This window comes from Hermetia illucens, chromosome 2, assembly GCF_905115235.1.
Source record: "Hermetia illucens chromosome 2, iHerIll2.2.curated.20191125, whole genome shotgun sequence".
NCBI classification, from domain to species: Eukaryota; Metazoa; Arthropoda; class Insecta; order Diptera; family Stratiomyidae; genus Hermetia; species Hermetia illucens.
Genome location: NC_051850.1, coordinates 112,009,904 through 112,029,975, shown reverse-complemented (window position 1 = coordinate 112,029,975; position 20,072 = coordinate 112,009,904). Strand labels below are relative to the sequence as shown.

Genomic DNA, 20,072 nt, shown 5'->3' with positions numbered 1-20,072 from the left:
AAAACCAAGATCCCTACATTTTTTTGTGCAGAATTGTTAAGAAAAAATATTATTAGAAAATTAAATATTTTTGAGGTTCTGCATATCGGCATGGGTGTGTAGAATGAGGGATTCCAATTTCAAATAAATCGGCTAAGTAGTTTTTTTATGACTGCTTCCCCGAAATTTTGAAAACGTGGATTCGAGTAAAAAGCGTTTAAAGTTTTGACAATAGATTTTTCGTAACAAACCTTATTAACAAGATGTTCTAAAATTCTTTCTCGTATGCTGCTGTGTTAATTCCTTATTTTCTAATAGTATATATTGGGACATAATGCCTAGACCTTAGTCACCTGACGAGAGCAATATAAGATCGGAATAATTATATAGAAGACACGATTGAAGTAGCTGTTGGCAGCTAATTTCCATTTTTATATCTACTGCGGCGCACTCCGTTCTTTGTGCTATAACTTGGGAAACATTCTGAATTTTAATCTGAAATGTTGACTGTACATTTTCAATATGCTATACTTTTGAAATATGTAAAGAAAAAAATAGGATTTTTTAAAATCTGTACTGTACTACTCTATCGATATCGAATTGGTGAACCTCGGCGCAAAACCGGGATGTCTGGAGTTCCTTACTAAGTTAGGCCTAGACCGGATACCGGTTGTTGCGCCGTTGATGATGATGATGATGACTGTACTACTCTACCTTAAGTGGGGTGGGGTGAAATTAATTACAAATTTGGAGAAGCTCAGCCTAGAAAGAAAATAACGAAGTACTGACTGGGTTTGTAACTGCCATTCCAATAAGGAGCATTTTGGAATATTTATTTTCGAAACACTTATCCAAGACACACGACTAACTGTTCTACAGCCGAAACTTTCAATGCTCTCAACACAGTAAAGGCGAATGTCAGTTTCGCACCATGGAAATCTTTGAAATTTCAGTTCGAGCTTGAACGTCGCGCTGACAAAACGAGTTTTGGGTGTGTTTGGAGAGTGGTTTTCGGTTTTGGTTCGAATTGTCAAATGCAGTAGTGAATAGGAGGAAAGTGAGGAAGTCCTTTTGAAAAGTGCAACGCGGAGCGCATATTGTTTATGGTTCGGTAACGCGTGTGTCACCGTCGCGGCAAATATGGCTAATTTCCAGTCAATTTGGACTTTTCTGTGTATACTAAGTGCCCGGAGTGTAGTAGCAGGTCAGTAGAAAAGCAAACGAATTGCGTCCCCCTGGGTCCTTATCACCCGTTTACCCTGTCTGGATTGTGACAAAAACACGCTCTGCCCCTTCATTTGCATGTTTTGATTCGTCGGCGTTATCAGGACCACGGGACCAGTCGAATTTTATTTGGATTCTGATAAGAATTTTGTTGAATTTTCTGAGCCCCGATTGGGGCTTGGGCGTGTTCAGTGTCGTCGCGTTGTTTGATCGCGGCGATGGAGTGAATCATGAACGCGTCGTTGGACGACGTCATGATCGTCGACCGCAGAGGTCGTGCTGGGGCCGCAAAAAGTATATTCCGAAGATTTGTTTACGTTTTCTGTGCAGATCGTGCGGTTGTAAGATTGCCGGGCATTGTTCAGTGTTTGGAGGAACAACCGACACCGGCCGGAACTTGCGAGCAAAAGGACTATATTTACTGTGGGGAGGCGGTGCTGGCAGGTGGAAAAATTCCTTCCGCCTGTTCCCCAGTTGACGCGTGAGCAATGAACCCTTAATTGATTAAAGGCCGTCCGCCACGTGTGGGTGCTGCTGTCTTATTGCGAGCCTTGCTATTGTGTCTCGCCTGCGAATGCTGTCGTTGGACGAGTGCTCCCGACATCAATTGGAGATTGCTCAAAGCAAGTGTGAATCAGATTAGCACTTTCTAGTCGCACTCGGAGAGCTAGAAAAAGCTTGAAATTAGAGTTCAATTAAATGGAATTCTTCGTTTTATTGTAATTGTTACTGAAGACATGTTTACCCTTTGTCGTTCTCTATGGTTTGGGGTTTAACCCAAAAACATTTTATCGGTCGTGGAAAACCGAGAAACGCTGCCTGGAATTCCTTTTGTTGCACAACGCGGGTTTAGCATTGCGGTGCATCATGCAAGACAAATCTTCCAATTGAATCTGCACAGAATGACGGAGCAATGTCATGGGGATGTGGTGCGCTTTTCAGAAGCCCGCCGAAGGTTCAATCAATCTGGAGGCTACATATATCGTAGCTGCGTGCTTTATTCCGCATGGTATCAAAGCCTAGTGGGCCTATTGATAACATTATTATGTAGGACAATTGTGGGAAAAGTTTGAATACATACTTGCGTTTCTTTCTGCCTTCTCGAAGACGGAAATCAGATCGCGGTTCAATTTGTTCTACGTTGGAGTAAATGTAGCACCTTGATAATAACTACTCCCGAAAATTCAAAAGTAGAGAAGTGGGATGTATTCGTAGATGCTATTTTTCATGACTGCAGCTTTGTGAGCACGCAAGCAAATTAAGATAAAATACTTACCAGAAAGAAAAATGTTATATAAGCTTCATTTTCAAAAGCAAATGGGTTGCACGGGTCTACGTTAAAAATTACCAAAATTGTGTGTGTATTACTAAACCTAAGCTACAGGTGAACTGCGAAATACATCCGCTCCTATTATTTTTTTACCAAGGATTGAGGATATCTATCCTACTAACTGCGTAATTCGTAGGGTTTAAGCGTATCACTATAGAGCGCTTCATTTCAAAGCCGTATGTAGCGATGTGATCAGCATCAGATCAACACCTGGCATTATCTATGGATAAACTTTTCCAATACATTCGCAAGTCCGGTCCATTTAGTGTGGATATTATTTATTTGATGTACTGTGATCCACCGTTTGTATGAATCAGCTGTCGCTCAACAGTGCTAATCGAACGGCAGATACAATGGCAAGCATTGGACCGCCATCAAAAATAATCTTTTCTCGGATGCTGCGCAGGTTATTGGCCACATCCCGAAGGGGGCGTCATAAGATGGCTGATTGGATCGTCGAAGTGGATCGATGAATGGAAGCGATTGAAGGATTTTAACCGCCGCGGGTGATGCGAACTCGGATACTGTGAGAAATCCCGGGAAGTTCAACGTAGTATGCGCCGTGATAAAAATCTATTATTGCACTTTGTCAGAGAAGCGAGAGATGCCGCGTATTCCGTATTACGAAAGAATTTGCATTTAGTGGCAACCCTTAATGGTTCTGTGAAGGACGGTAATGGGCGACTCCTCATCCACGATGACGAGCACATGAACAGATGGAGAGAACACTTCACCGTGGTTCTTAACCGTATCACATTCGGTTAAGTTAATGCCCTCAAACAGAGTAAAGTCGCTGGGATCGACGATCTCCCCGTAGAGTTATTTATCCCTGCATCTGCAGTTTTTGCAGACCTGCCACTTTCACTCATACGGAATGAGAATGGAAGAAGTGGATGATCGTCAACATTCCAAATAATGGCACCCGTTTTGAATGTGATAATTGAAGAGGTATCAACGTGCTCCCTGCCGTCGTTAAGATAATAGCTAAAATAATCCTAGAACGCATTAAAGAACATCTCGAAAGCTTGATCTACAGAAAGCGGGGTGGTTCTGCTTCGAATCCTTGCTTATGCAATGATTACATCAACACCTTATGGATCATTTTGGAACTGTCCGTTCTCTTCACCTGCTATTCATCGATTTCGATAAAGCTTTCGACAGTGTGAACAGAGAGTGTGTCTGGTGTGCTCCATGTAGTAGGGGCATTCTTTAGAAACTAATAGCTATTATCAGAGTGACTTGAAGTCCAAAGCGGAATCCGTTAGGGGTTACATTTTGTCGTCGATATTATTTCTTCCTGTTATCGGTGACATTCTTCATGTTGCCTTGCGCCGAGGACGTTGAGGAATTCAATGGACTATGACATTTTTCCTCAAATATCTCGACTACGCTGATGGCATGGTTGCTCTTACCGGGTCGTGAACCTTGGCTCTGAAATTAGAGAGGCAAGAAAGTTGGATTGAAGATGAATACTATCCAAAATAAAGTTCTCAGTCTGACGTGTCATCGTACTCTCCCTATCTGTATTAATGGGCAGACCACCGAAGGCGTGTATCAATTTGGGTATTTAGGAATCATGGTGACACCGAACTGAATGTTGCTCGACGTATTAGCAGTGCTAGGCGCGCTTTCGCTGCCTTGCTTAAAAACTGAAAATGCAGTTATTTCAACACCAAGATCAAGTTCAGACTGCTCTGCGTTGCTATATGGGAGTAGTACATGGAAAGTGATCATCTATCAGCCGAAAGTTCCAAGCGTTTATGAACACCTGTCTGTGAGATGACATTGACGTACACTGGCTTGATAATATTCCGAACGGTCGGTGCACAAGTTTGGCGATGTGATTCGAAGACGGAAATGGTAATGGATACATCACACATTAAGGAGGGATTTTGCTTGCTACGTCATGCAGTGAAATCGGCTTCCCCTGACGAGTGGGTTGGCACAAGAGTACCGGGAAAACGGAAATGATCGCGCCTATGTGACGCTCTGTACCTCACCAAAGGGTGAACAGCATCCATACATGTTTAGCGGGTCGGTCTACTTCGATATCGAAATTTTCAAAACAACTGTTGTAACTTTTATTCAATCAAAGAATACTAAACGACATGGGTGTGAAATCTGAAAGACCTGCAAAAAAACTATTTTTAACGCAGAAAATGTGATCTGCCAGGTGGCGATGGCCCAAAATCACGAATGTTGGATATTGGACGATTGAAAGAAGGTTTTTTATCGGATGAGTGTAAAACAAATTTGACACCGGTGTCAGCCAGAGGAATAGATGCAGAAGTGAAGAACGCTTCTTTGGTAGATGTCCTTAAAACACCGCCAAACTTTCGTTGTCTGTTATGATCTGAGGGGCTATGAGATAACAAAGAGGAAGGATCACAGGGAAGATTCTGTGAATGGTGAAAAGTACAAAACATTAATAGCAGAGGGAGCTATATCAACTGTCGAGGGGATATCAGTAGAATGCCTAGATGTATTGTCTCAAGACGATCCAACGTCTTGTTATCGAGCAGAATGTGTAAGTTACCCTTCAAGGTAATGTAACAAATTTTTTTTCTAATCAAAGAAAGTTGTAGAGTTGTAGAATTTGTACTTATTAATGCCAAAAGGATTATGGGCGTCATAAAAAACAAATAAGGTAATATCAAAAATAGCCGGAATAACAAAGTGATTGAAATATCCAATTTCAGTTTTATATAAAATTGCACTAAAACGCAATAAAAGTGCAAAAGCCAATAAATAATTTGCATTTATTTTTGTCACAAATTTGCCAAATTAGTTAGAGTAGAATAACAGGGTTAAGTCTAGCGAATTTTGCAAAAAATTTTAATTTGTGGTCATTGAGCCGTCTATATATTTCTAAACTCTGAATATCAATATAAAATAACATTTCATATTTGTCAGAACGTTTGATTATAATATATTTTGATTAACTATAATTAGTGAAGATCAAGTCAATTCAAACATCGATTTGTTGATTTTTTAAAAAAAGATGCCGAGTATATATTTAGGACATTGCAATGAGAGAAGCTCCTAGATCCTGTTGATCTATGGGGAAACAATGGATAGCACAGACCATTGGAAGAGATATTGGAAATGATTGATGTTGATTCTCAGTTTGTAAGAAAATATAAAGTTATTCTGAAATGCAGAGAAAACCGGAATGAATCAGAAGAATGTGCGTCGGGTCTTCTACATCGATGACTCAATAACAGAAAAGGTTTTTGAAGCAGGAGCAACGGTCTTTCAGGCTAAAGCGCAGCCTGGGTTATTGAAGGATAAACGTATCAAATCTATCGTATTCGTAGCGATGGTAAAGCTGCGTTGAGGGCGTTGAGATGTTCTTAAATTATCTCCAAAATTCAGGAATGTAGAAATCGGTCAAACTCTATTTCTAGATTCAATACGATGGAACTACTCTGGCTACCTGATCATTATAGTGTAGATGGAAATGAAATCTCGGATGCTTTAGCAAAAGAGGATTCGATTTCTCTCCTGCCGGGCTAATGCTGCTGTCAAAGACAAGAAATAAACTTCACATAAGGAAAGGTAGCAAAGATTAAGTCTTGTTAAACACACTAAACTTTTCCCGTCATTATCAGAAAAACACTAAAGTTAATTGTACCGAAAAGTAGGGAGACTCAGAAGCATCGTGGGCATTTTCACTGGGCATAACTCACTAACTGGGCATTTGTTCCGAACAGTAGAGTATCCATCATGTAATAATGAAGCGAATTCCCGGGGACAATTTGTATGTGAGCGCCCCGCCTATGGAGGCATCAGAGATTTTTGGCACCCTAGCTACAACCGGCAGCATCACATCTACTAATGGGAATCTTATGATATATAAACGAATCCGTAATATTTCGAGGGCGTCAACTCTAATGAATCACCACAGTCTGAATGCTCAACCCGTATTCGACGTCCAGTTACGGTAGGGATCCCTCTGTCACCAGTGAGATTTGATCCACGACCTTCCGTTGCGACGACTTAGTGCTCTAACCACTATATAAATCAGTAAGCAATGAAACGCTGATAAGCATATACCTGAAATTACCAAATTCCCCAATAGCACAAAAATCAACACATCTATAAGGAAATACTAGGGGCAAGTTTGACATTCAGTTTATATCATTATACATTAATGTGTGGGGAATTTTAATACACTTTTTAAATAAAAATCAACAGAATTCGTTTTGAGACATACCTACCATGCTACCATGCTTTGTCAGAAACAACATCCACAAATTAGTTTAAATGTTTCAAAAATAATCATTTTTGATGTTAAGGTTAAAGAACATAATGTTTGAATGTATTAGGAATAATTCGACAGGATGACTTGAAGGTCTGAATGCGTTGCAGCCGAGGGATGTTCATTGGTGGTATTTTAATATGTAAACAACTAATTCAACGGTAGGAAACTAAAACTTTTCTTAGTGGCTAGAGGTAATGTATGTCATACCACAAAAGTGACAACATTATCGTCACCAAGCGCGATCCAAACATCATAAATTCACTTAATATCACTGCATCAGCAAAGTGATTATTATATTACTTTTGTGATAAGCAATGTTTTGTAATAAAAGTTGCGTTGCCTCTCCGACATAGAATTGTAGTGATTTCATACATATGGGAAAAAAGTCAGGCGATTCCAGTGACGTCTTTTTCCGGTACTATCTATAAATATTCTCCGCCATCTTGATAGACTCGGTAGCCAGATAAAAGCAACAGGATCATTCTCGAGGTCTTTCACCATCAACGGCGGTCCAAGACAAGGGGCTGCCCTATTATGTATCCTTTTTAATCTGGCCTTGGAAAAAGTAATCTGTGGTATTAATGTAAATCCGAGAAGCACTATTCGCTTGAAGTCCACCCAACTGCTGATCGATGCTGCCGATATTGACGTAATGGAAGGAACAGCTCGAGATGTACTTCTATTACGTGACTGCCTTCATTCAGATCGAGCAATCGACGCGAGATCTTACGCTGTATACTAATGAAGATAGGACGAAACATATGGTGGCAGCGGTAGCAAAAAGTCCAAGCAACGACAATGGCGCTGGTCAAATGAAAACAATAAATATGGAAAAATACAATTTTGGGGCCGTTGATGATCAGCTATGACGAGCTCCTCGCACACTATAAGAAAATTGACGATCCCGAAGCCTACGTAGTGAAGAATTTATGAGCGATACCACAACTCAATTCGCGGATAAAATCCGGCTTAATAGGCGGAGGAAGACGGGTTACCTATGAGTCCATATGGACGAGTATAATTCAGCTCGGTATGTCGAATGTTGCTAGGGACATCGAGTTGGTGGATCTTGGTATAAAACTAGGATGTTTGGACTTTCTTATTAAGGCAGACCTGGACAGAAAATCGGTTGTTGTACTATTAATGATGGACAATTTTTAAATATTAATATTGCTTTGCTCTCTTTAAAAGCGACCTTGTCTATGAAATTTGAATTTAGACTTTGAAGATCGCTAGAGTACTTTATTTTGAAATTATGTTTTCAGCATTGCAGCGGACATGTTTATTATCTTGAGTTGATTCAGTAGTATAAATGGCGGGAATACTTGGAGCAGATTCAGATCTTTACAATATTTGAATGCATTCTTGGCAACCGTATTCACGCAATCGTTCAAATGATTGTGAACCATCCGGATTTGTCAAGAATTATAAAGAACTATTTTAAATTGCTCCAACGCGATCCGCAGAGTAAAATTCGAAGTGTTTCGTAACTGTCAGTGCGCATCAAGGAACCACCCTTTTGACACTTCTTGTTTCTATGGACATTGTCACAGAGTACATCTAACTTCCAACGCCCTATATACATGTTTTCCTACCGTCTTATAACAGGCCTGAGATTGAAAAGGCACTGTCGGAATCAGTGGCAAGAACCTGGCGAGAACTGGGCCATTAAAATATCTCGGATCAATGTTATCAGCCAAAGCTTAATGAAATTACTTCGCGCACCAGCGCAAACTTATTGACACACTCTCTGTCGTCCCCTATGATTCCGAGTGCTAGCCGACTATCAAAGATAATGAGTCGCGTCCCGTGGTTATGAAGACAAAGATGTTGCGGTGAGTCTATGGCGTAACATGCCATGATCACATTTGAAATGGGAACATCCGCTATCGACATGGGGTTTGCACAGATCGTGGAACTTGGAAGAGTGGCGTCTTTGATTGTATCGACGAAAATTCACTTGCCACGATTGGTGTGAGTATTGAAGTCGATGGCAACGATCGAAAGGCGGACTGAAAAAATGTTGGTTTGATACGCTATAGTAGGTTTCCGCATGCCATGCATCACGTACGCGTCACTAACACCATCAAGATGCTGAGCAGAACTCTTCACGCGCAAGTGATGCTCTGGGAGACTGCCTGCTCTGCCTGTAGTCACACATAATTAACTTATTTTTCTACAATTTTCCTTTGATAATCAGGTACAAAAAATGAAATGCAAATGAAAGCAGTTATAAGCTAAGAGTGTTCGGATTTCCTTAACTATCTTCTAACACAAAAGAGTGAGAAATAACTATATTTTATATAAATGATCTTTTGTAAATTTGGGTTTGATTATCATTTTATGGAGAGAATTCTACTTTTAATACTAGTAAAAATTTCCCATTCGCTTTATTTCCACTACAAATGTCCTTATATTTACAATCACTGGCATATTACACATAGTAGAGAACTTTAGGGATGAAGGAGGCTAGAATGGAAGGATTCAGGGAAAGTTTATTGTACAATTTTCACTTCACCTATATTATAAAAGTAACTTTAAGATGAGGTTTATCCAAAGATATCCTCATTTATGTATATATTCAATTCGCTTTTAGGTATTCCGAAAACTTTGGAAAACTATCAGCGCTGCATTACATTATCTTTCAACAAATAAACACATTGGCCGTTGTATTATTGAAACTCAATTTGAGATCTTACCACGTTGCTCACATTCTTTGCTGGGGTAGTTTGTGTAGTGGCTGAAATATTTCTATTTCTCCCTCCCGGCAATCCAGTCAGTTCCAAATGGTTTGGAGTATAATTCTGTGTAATATCTGCCATAACGACCGCAATAATTTCTTTTTGTTGCTGAACACTTTAATTATAAAAAGAATTCTTCGGATGGTTTCCGCTGACGATAGAATAATTCTCTATAGAACGAAACTTTTAGATAATATTCAATTCAACTAACATGAACACTTCTAGAGAACTCACTCTTTTCCTGGGTAGGACATGTTTTGTTTTCCTTTCTGCAGTCATATTTGCAACGCATGCTACTCGTATATTAATTACTGTTTTTTGTTAACATACGAACCGTGAAATGCAGCTGAGTGGAGTTGAAGTTGAAACTACGACTGATATTGATTATAAGCTTTCGCTACTTAAAAATTCTAGCGTAATGCATTCAAATGCATTACAAATTAATTTGACTGCACTAGTTACACGTTCCAGGGTAGCTGACAGCCGCTACCTCTTATTCTAGGTTTTGAATTCGTGCATAGGCATTAAAAACGGTTTAATAGTATTTTACATGTTTTGAATATGCATCTGATTTTACATAACAAAACGACTTGTGAAGTAGAACTTTTAAGTCGTCTGACTAAAATTGTTTTCGCTAGAATGTTTTGTCTCTATACGGACAAGATTTAAAAAGTCAAGCTACGAGTTTCTAAATTCGTGGGTATAATCCAAATGTCCTTTGAAATTGAGCCACTAACCTGAATATTACAGATATGTTACTTTCACCCGTTGGTGATATTCACAGTTTTCATTTGGTTTGTTTAACTACATTAAGCTTTTTGTGACGCTAATATTATCGTTGGTGTATACCTCAATCTGTCCAGGCCGTTTGGTGAGGACAAACAGCTTAGTATTTAGCCGGAAAAAATAAAAATTTCATTGCAGGCTCCAGTGTCCTTCGAAGCGTGGTAATCCTTAGTTCCCCCATCCGTATCGTACCAAAGTGTCCTTTCGCCGAGGTAACTTCCTGCCAGGGTAGTCAAATAGCTAGAAACCATGTTTTAGTCCCTGAGCGCTTAATTCACCCAGTTAGCCAAATTTAACATATTTTTGGCTGCCAAAGTCCCCATGAATTGTCACCTTTAGAACTAAATTTATTATCACGCCTTTCGCATAGCTACGGCATGTCGGCAGCCATTACTCACATATTCAAGGTCTGCTTTGTAATTCTTGAATATTCGGTCTTCTCCACATTTTTGACCTTCCATAATCACTGGCGTATTTTGTGCTGTCTGGATAAATTCACGCCGCCTTAAACACCGCTTCAGCGATAATTGCTCTTTGTGTGGCAAAGGACACAGACAATCCTTACCTTACATTATATCAACCAGCTGCAGTTCGAGTCGTTTGCCTAACCCTGTTGGCTTGATATATGGTTGCGGTTCACTTCTTGGTGGAGGGCATCAACTGTACCTACCCGCTATCTTTCGTGGTTTGCAGAAATCCGCTTTACTGCCCTCAGGACTTTCCAAAACGCCCCATTTCTTGTCTAATTTTCTTCACCAATGCCCTTGGGGCGCTCCATTTGCTGGCCATCTTCGGAGAGGTTTCACTCTACGGCGTAGCTAGCAATGCAATTGTCGCCCCTACTTAATATGTGATATCCATTGCCACTTCCGCCTTCCGATCACGTCGTGTATGGGTGACAGACATGTGCGCCGACCAAGTTCTACTTCTGAAATAGTATCAGGAGAGCGTATATCGATGATACTTCGCAGACAGGTGTTGATAAAGCTTGAAGCTTTCTAATGACAGCAGTGGTGACTTTCCATGTGCTAGTCCCATATAGCAAAACTATCATAGAACAGTCCGAACTAGATCTTGGTGTTGAGATAACTGCATTTTCACATTTTATACCAGGTAGCGAAAGGGAATCTAGCGCTGCTAATGTGTCGGGCGATATCCAGTTCGGTGCCATCACCGGTGGTGGCACTATACGTTTTGCTGAGCCCTTAATTGCGATTCAAGAGGTTTGAATTGCTTTTCTAGAGATATTCAATGTTCATGCATTGGATGATGATCTTTTGGCTCTCGACTCTTATTTCAGCTTGCCTCCTAAGGGCTCTTGTTTTCCCTGCTTGGCAGCAGACTTCTTCAACTGTAGCATAAAATTCAATTGACTACTCTTCAACTTTCATTTGCCCCGGACCGATACGATTTTTAAGAGTAGACTTTGAACGTCAGTAGCCCTCGAAAGTGGATATTCTAACATAATATATGTATATAAATTACGTGCTAGGTACAAATGGGACAAATGTCCACTTAAATATTTCTATAAAAGAAATACACAAAATCTTTCATATCCAAAGCGTCCAGGTTCTGGTCTCCCGACCTGTCTGGAATAACTTTTAGTTTCTGGTTTCAAGTCTTAATATCGTGGTTGGAACACCTCGGTGGTTTCAAAACGACCTGTCTACTCCTTAAAGAGCCCATAAGCCAACTGTGCGTTAGGCTGAAATATAGCGCACGCTGAAACTGTGGAGCACACGTGGATTCCTTTTCGATATCGCCCCCAATGCAATTACAAGAGCCTGGGGATTCGCGGTGGAGTTTCCTGTTGGGATTTTTAATCTTTTTTCTTCTGCTACATTCTGCTAATTTTTGAGAAACAGTGGCCTGTATTCTTAATAATAATAATAATCGTTGGCGGAACAACCTATATTGGATCAGGGCTTTGAAGTGTGTTAGAGCTCTTCATTCAAGATCGTAACGGTACACTACAGTACACTGTAGGAGGCAATGTGGTCAGCATTGCGCTCACCCGCTCACCCGCTTACCCTGATGTGATTCAGGGACTCACTCACAGCTGAGTCGATTGGTATCCTACATCCAGTCACGATAATAATCGCTTCTGCCGCCAGTAAGATTTGAACCGCCACTTTCCGCTACGACAGCCCAGCGCTCTAGCCACTTGAGCCATCCGGACACCCGCCTAAATTCTTACCACTCTTATTTCAACCTGTGCGAATTTGTTAGCTAAATTAACAACAAAGTGTCTTATTTTTAACAATTTGCAAGAATGTAGGGGAGTGGTTCCTATCTTCCCTACTCTTTTTTACGATTGGTTGTCTGACAAGCGTTTGGCTTGCGTCTATCTGGCTCGCCGCCGGAAGACATCGGTCTTCGGGCGTCTTTTTAATGGATCTAGCCCTAGCTTTCCCCTCTAGTTGTGGTTATTATTTCACTGACGTGAGTTAATGAGTGTTTTCCATGTTCTTGAGAGTGAGATAATAAAATAATCGTTAGCACGACAAGCAATTGGGATTACACGGGCGTTATGGGTACGAGCGTTATTGCCACAAAATCATACTTCTTTTGTCGGCATTTTCGTCCTTTTGTTTCGAACGGCAAGGTTAAGTTTGTTTAAAAGTTTCATAATAGTAATCAGTACTTATTGTTGTGCCGGCTGTTATAAGTTCGCAAAACAATGCGCCTTTTATGTCCCAGACCAAAGTGGTCATCATTTTTTCGCGGCTTCATCAAGTTCGAATGCCCCACTGATAACCCTTTTCAATAGTTACTTTTGCCGTATATTGTACCCAGGCTTCGTCGCAAGCTGCTACAATACGTTGCCGATTATGGCCTTCGGTGAACATTTTGGTAAAAGACCTGGAACTACCTTGCGGTAATGTAAATATTCTGGCAAAATTTTATCAATTGTAGCCTTAGTGCTATCCGTTCGTAAAGCTCGTCATTCTTCAATTTTCACAATTATGCTACTCGAAATCGAAGTCCAAAACGACTGCTGTCTCTCATGCACGTCTGTACGTCCATTTTTGAATTCTCTGATGTTTTGCATGTCCATACATTATGTCCTGTATATTTCGCATAACTTGAAGATAAATGTTAATGGAGGCAGTACGGAGATTTGAAGGAACTAAGTTACACGTCAATTCTGTTGAATCCCACTTAAAAGCCCGCCTTGTGGTTTCAACAGCTTGGAAACCTGGCTCGGAGAATTTGAAGATCACCTCAGGAATAATAACCTTAGTTGAATATATTCAGATCAGAACGCATCTTATCCCAGAATGTCTTACTCCTTACAGTAAAAGTGGAATGAAAAACCCTGAAACTGGCACGTCAGTACCCCAAAATATTCTTGTTATATTCCACCAAAGTGAAAATATCGCAAAGGTGAAGCGGCAGTTAACCCATATTTCCCATCACTACCAATTATTATAGAAGAAAATCGACGCATCAGGACTACAGTAGCTGATTCCATCAAAGAACATAACATAACATTCAAAGGACTAGGTACGGCAATAATATCGGAGAAGAAAATTCAGGGCGATTTTAGTAGACAAAAAGAACTACGGAAACAGGATGCAGGCCAGTTCGAGAATCCCACACATACATCGCTATCACAACTCATTAAACAGGTGGACAAAGTGTCCAGCGAATGCGAACCAACCATAGGAAACCACAAAGTGAAAGTCTCTAACTTTGTACTACCTAGGATTATAGGGCTCTCCAAGGTTTGATGTCCTTTGATCTCAAATTAACTGCATTAATAGCAAAGTGATCCACAATAGAAATGTAGTGTGGGATATTCATGAAAGTTAGAATTTGCAAATTTTTCTCTTTTGGAGGCAACTGAAAGGAGGTGCGATGGAAAACGCCTTCTGTGACCATCAGTGAAATAATCTTTTTAGATTTACTGCTGAGGAAAAAAACAAAAAAAATGTTAAAATTAAAGATTTACGGACCACCGACGCGACGGCCATCAAATGTGTGATTTTCAATGCATGGAATTATGCTTGTCAGCACAAAGTCATCTCTTTCAACCACATGGTCTATCGTGTCCTAACCCTCTCCATATCTTCTTGGTTTGGTTGAATATATTCTGGAAATTGGCAGACTTGATGGCTACACTAACGGAATATTCCAGGATGATTTTGTTTAATATCTTCACAACAACAGAAAGTACGCCAATCATCGCACTTAAAATGAGTGCCCTTCTTCAGAATCTTGACGATCAAATTTTTCTTCTACTCATCTAGGGAAAGAAAAAACTATACTTCAAAATGAATGAGTGGTCACTAAAAGGAACCAGTGTCCATCCTAATAATAGAATTTATACTTGTATGATTCATATCACGGGTTGAAATCAGACAATCATCATCATCATCAACAGCGCAACAACCGGTATCCGGTCTAGGCCTGCCTTAATAAGGAACTCCAGACATCCCGGTTTTGCGCCGAGGTCCACCAATTCGATATCCCTAAAAGCTGTTTGGCGTCTTGGCCCACGACATCGCTCCATCTTAGGCATGGTCTGTCTCGTATTCTTTTTCTATCATAGATATTGCCCTTATAGACTTTCCGGGTGAGATTATCCTCATCCATACGAATTAAGTGACCCGCCCACCGTAACCTATAGCCGGATTTTATCCACAACCGGACGGTCATGGTATCGCTCATAGATTTCGTCGTTATGTAGGATACGGAATCGTCCATCCTCATGTAGGGGGCCAAAAATTCTTCGGAGGATTCCTCTCGAACGCGGCCAAGAGTTCGCAATTTTTCTTGCTAAGAACCCAAGTTTCCGAGGAATACATGAGGACTGGCAAGATCATTGTCTTGTACAATAAGAGCTTTGACTCTATGGTGAGACGTTTCGAACGGAACAGTTTTTGTAAGCTGAAATAGGCTCTGTTGGCTGACAACAACCGTGCGCGGATTTCATCATCGTAGCTGTTCTTGATTGTGACTTTCGACCCTAGATAGGAGAAATTGTCAACGGTCTTAAAGTTGTATTCTCCTATCCTTATTCTTCCTGTTTGACCAGTGCGGTTTTATGTGTTGGTTGACTCGTCTTCGGTGCTGACGTTGCCACCATATATTTTGTCTTGCCTTCATTGATGTGCAGCCCAAGATCTCGCGCTGCTTGCTCGATCTGGATGAAGGCAGTTTGTACGTCTCGGTTGGTTCTTCCCATGATGTCGATATCGTTAGCATAGGCCAGTAGTTGGGTGGACTTAATGAGGATCGTACCTCTTGCATTTATCTCAGCATCACGGATCACTTTCTCGACGGCCAGATTAAAGAGAACGCATGATAGGGCATCCCCTAGTCGTAGACCGTTGTTGATGTGGAATGGTCTTGAGAGTGATCCTGCTGATTTTATCTGGCCTCGCACATTGGTCGGGGTCAGCATAGTCAGTCTCATCAATTTCGTCGGGATACCGAATTTTGTCATTGCCGTGTACAGTTTTACCCTGGCTATGTTTTCATAGGCGGCTTTAAAGCCGATGAGTAGATTGTGCAACTGTTGTCCATATTCCAACAGTTTTTCCATCGCTTGCCGCAGAGACAAAATCTGATCTGTTGCTGATTTGCCTGGAGTGAAGCCTCTTTGCTATGGGGCTATGCGACCTAGCAAGATACAGGAGAATATCTTATAAATGGTACTTAGCAACGTGATACCTCTATAATTGCTGCACTGTGTGATATCTCCCTTTGTATGTATGAAACAGATAATGCTTCTTTGCCAGTCATCAGGCATTGATTCGCTGTCCATACCTTGAGCAGAAATTGATGAACCACTTGGTGTAACTGGTCGCCTCCATATTTAACTAATTCGGCTGTAATTCCATTGGCTCCTGGCGACTTATGATTTTTTAGCCGATGAATTGCACGGACTGTTTCTCCTATACTTGGTGGTGGCAGTATTTGTCCGTCATCTTCAGTTGGCGGGACCTCCAACTCGCCGATGCTCTGGTTGTTCAGTAACTCATCAAAGTACTCAACCCATCGCTCCAATATGCCCATTCTATCGGAAATCAGATTTCCCCTTTTTGTCTCGTTAGGATGAGCATCGAGGTGTGTAAGGCTTCCCCCTGCTGACTTGTTGGTAAAATTTGTGCTCCTGGTGCGGTTGCTCCCTGTAGTTTTCGAGTTCACAGACTTGTTGGTTCTCCCAGGCTTCCTTTTTCCGTCTGTGAAGTCGCTTCTCCGCTCGACGGAGTTCTTGATAAGTCTCTGCGCGTGCCCGCGTTCTTTGAGAATGCAACATTACTCGTTATGCAGCATTCTTCCGTTCCGTTGCTAGCTTACATTCATTGTCAAGCCAGCTGTTCCGGCTCTTTTTGCGGCTGGGGCCAAGTATATTTGTGGCCGTATCAATGATAATGTTCTTCAGGTGATTGTGAAGATCATTTGTTGCTGCTTCACCTCTAGGACTTCTGTTGACTGCGGTTATTGCGGCATTCATTTCCTTCTTATAGGTGTCGCGGAAGGCTGTGTTGTGGATGGCTTCAGTATTCACTCTCGCCTGATTGTCAGAGGGGATTGTAGGTGCTGTCGTAATTCGAGCTCGGAGCACCATGCCAACGAGATATAGTGATCCGAGTCTATATTGGCCCCTATATGTTCTGACATTCATCAAGGCTGAGAGGTGGCGGCGTTCAATCAGCACGTGGTCAATGTGATTGAATCCCTATATAAGCTATGGGAGGCGACATATCGCCTGAATACGGGCTCCGTCCCTACTTGGCTGTTGAAATCTCCAAGTATGATTTTGATATCGTACTTGGGACAGGCTTCGAGGGTCCGCTCAACTGCCTCGTAGAAGGTATCCTGAACGTTTATGAGGCAACCTCGTTACAATGCACTAAATTATTTCTCGTCTTCTCATAATACTCTAAATTCTCGTCGCATTTCCGATTGTCTTTAGGGAGCCTACATTTCCTAAATGCGAAAGCTTCGTTTGTCCTTCCAGAAACAACCGGCAGTGTATTTATCTTCCAATTTCCTAATCTGGAGACCACTTGGTGATGTCATACGACATCTACTTTTGAGAGAATGTCCCTTAGTAATATTAATTTTGTTCTGGTGATTTTACATCTCCTGAGAGCTTGCTCTTAATCTAGTAAATCGTGAAATGTATAATCCTTTACATTATTCTACTTGTATTTCAGCCTTTTCCTCCAATTCTTCCCTAGGCACGAATGAAAACATTCGTGCCTAAATATGACATGAAGCTATGTGATTTTGTATTCATTCGATAATTATTTGATGATATGCAACTTTCACGTACTTCCTGTATTTATCCATCTAATTATTTCCAATAAAATCAAAGTTAGTTTATGTTTTATCTATGCTGACATCATTTTCCGGTGCACGCTACACCCTTCTCACAAAGGAGATTCAATCAATACCGCATCCCGCCGCTAGGCTCGATGCCAATCCAGACACATTGTTCGTTAGTTTTCTGCATTCCTTTTTCTGTACGAACGTCCCTTCATCCCCCGGTCTGTCCCACATGGAAAAATCAATGGGAAAAGTAGTTAGGGTAACATGCTGATGCCAGGAATGAATCGTATGACTTCCTTCGGTGACACCAATACGTGTGGAAGACTGCGTGCAAATTTTTCTTTCTTTCTCCCCAAATTGCGAAACAGAGCGTTTAATCTGATGCCGGCATGGAAACTACTTGTTTATCCGCCTTTGGAAATTTTGTTTTCTTTTATGGTAAATAAAGGGGGCTGTACCTTGATAACGTGAAAATTGCAAACTAAAATATTGATTTGGTTTTCTTAACGAAAAACAATCTTTAAATAATTTCTGCATCTGATACTGCACAATAGCTCTCTTTGGTCTCATGGTAACTTATGAGTGCCTATTTGCTTGTATTTGACGCATCAAGATTAAACAAATAATGCACAAATGAAGTCTTGGAAGTCTCCCAGTCCCTTAAGGACTTTAGTTCCTCTAATCCTTCGAGCCATTGACCACATATATTAAGAATGGTGACATGCTCTTTACGGGGTTTAAGACCAGAGCCCCGCTATGTAGACGATGAAAACAATACGGGCTACCGTGTTCGCTTTGTTAAAGGTAATTTGGCTTGGCAGACACTTTCTTACGGTAATTAAAAAGTATTTTGAAAAGTAAATCGTTTTCTGGTTCGATGAATATCGCTTTCTTAGGATTAAATTGTTTTTAATGGGTGGGAATGTATATTTGAATATGTCTAGGCTTAAAACCAGTACCCTAAAAACATGGAGTGTTTACTGAAACCGTATGAAATTCGTAAAGGCATTTCGGCAATCAAAGCCACCCCATTGTGGTTTATTGTTGGTCATGTTTTTTGGCGATCAGGAGTCGAATTTGAAATTTGAGAATGTGTTCAAGGATTTTTGCCATTCTTGTGGATACAATTTGAATTGATTCGTTAAAGGTTTTGAATAGTTGACAAGACAATAATACAAAATCTAAAGTTAGGGGGCTGGTCGACTATTGCGTAAGCTATCAATGCGGAAGGTCAATGACTTGGGAGACATGCAACACTACCGCAATATCATGCTGTTGTTTATTCCACAGCAATATTTAACCAGGTCAAATTGTTGGGGGCTTCGTCCACGTTATATGATATTTTTCGTGGAACATACTATGAACTAGGATAGGGTGACTGTAGGGACTAAGCATTTGATAGTTATGCTCTCGGGAAAGAGGGGCTTAGGACTCGCAATGAAAATCGCAAATGAAAGGATTGTACTTCACGTCAGGGCTAGTCAGTCTGTTTTTCCTTTCTAATACTTCTGCTACAAGCATTCCTGTTCGCAACTATTTCCTTTGAAGTACTCAATTTCATTTGAACTCCATAATTGAACTATTCCACTGATAGCAGTCCTGTCATTTGTGATAAAATTTCTCTTCGTAATGAAACTTGCAGGGTTACAGCTAGAATGCAGAGTTTACACATTTCAGTGAAACTTATCAGATTGTTTTTTTCGAGGTCTTTGGTTCTTGCTGAAAATATAGAAAAGATTAAAAAGTAGAAATCAATGGAAAACCATGACTTTCTTTCTGCAGAATATTCCAAATTTCAGTTTATGTCTCTATGCATTGCTGTTGGTCGAAGCTGACAACTGGGATTTGCTCCAGGATTTAACAGAATACTGCAGAATCATCGACCTGGATGAAATGGAAAATACTTTTTATTCTTCCTTGTACTTTTGGCTGGCAACTTTCATTGGGTAATAAATCTAAAAGAATTTGAGAATTTCTGAAAGTAAAATATGTCATTTGCTTGTACTGCAACAAAACGTATATGCAGTTTGTGTGGTTTAGACGAAGAGAAAAGTTTGATCCTTAGAATTTGTTGTTTTTGAAAATGAATGTTCTCGTTGTTTACTACTTTGACCGAAAAATTCCCGGATTTTTTGTTAGAAAATTTAAAATATAAGATTATTTATCAAAATCGTTATTGTCAAAGTAAGCCATTTGTCTTGAGTGTGACGTTTGGAGATGTGTGCTTTCTGTCGTTGCAAAGATAAAAGCTGAACCGCATTAAAAAATAGTTGGGAAGCTTGATGGATAGAGAGCAGGCTTATTTCTGCTCTCCTGAAATTATCACAAGTCTCGTGTTGCATCGAGGTAAAATGTAGGCGGAAAAAGTCCAAAGCAAGATTTGCTTGCTCTTACACAGATTCATAGACTCTGGCCAAATGGCTCTGGATTTGGGGGAGGCTAACTGAAGGTGCAGTGAGTC

At 40.6% G+C, this 20,072-nt stretch overlaps 1 protein-coding gene across 2 annotated transcripts in view; it reads left to right on the top strand.

The window, feature by feature from the left end:
- The first annotated feature begins 936 nt into the window (after positions 1-936).
- LOC119647465 (neurexin-4) overlaps positions 937-20,072 on the top strand; it is a 100,385-nt gene continuing 81,249 nt past the window's right edge. For both annotated transcript variants that reach the window (XM_038048400.1, XM_038048399.1), the window contains exon 1: positions 937-1,183. In XM_038048400.1, coding sequence (XP_037904328.1) covers positions 1,120-1,183 — 64 coding nt within the window. In that variant the 5' untranslated portion in view covers positions 937-1,119. The remainder of the gene's footprint in view (positions 1,184-20,072) is intronic.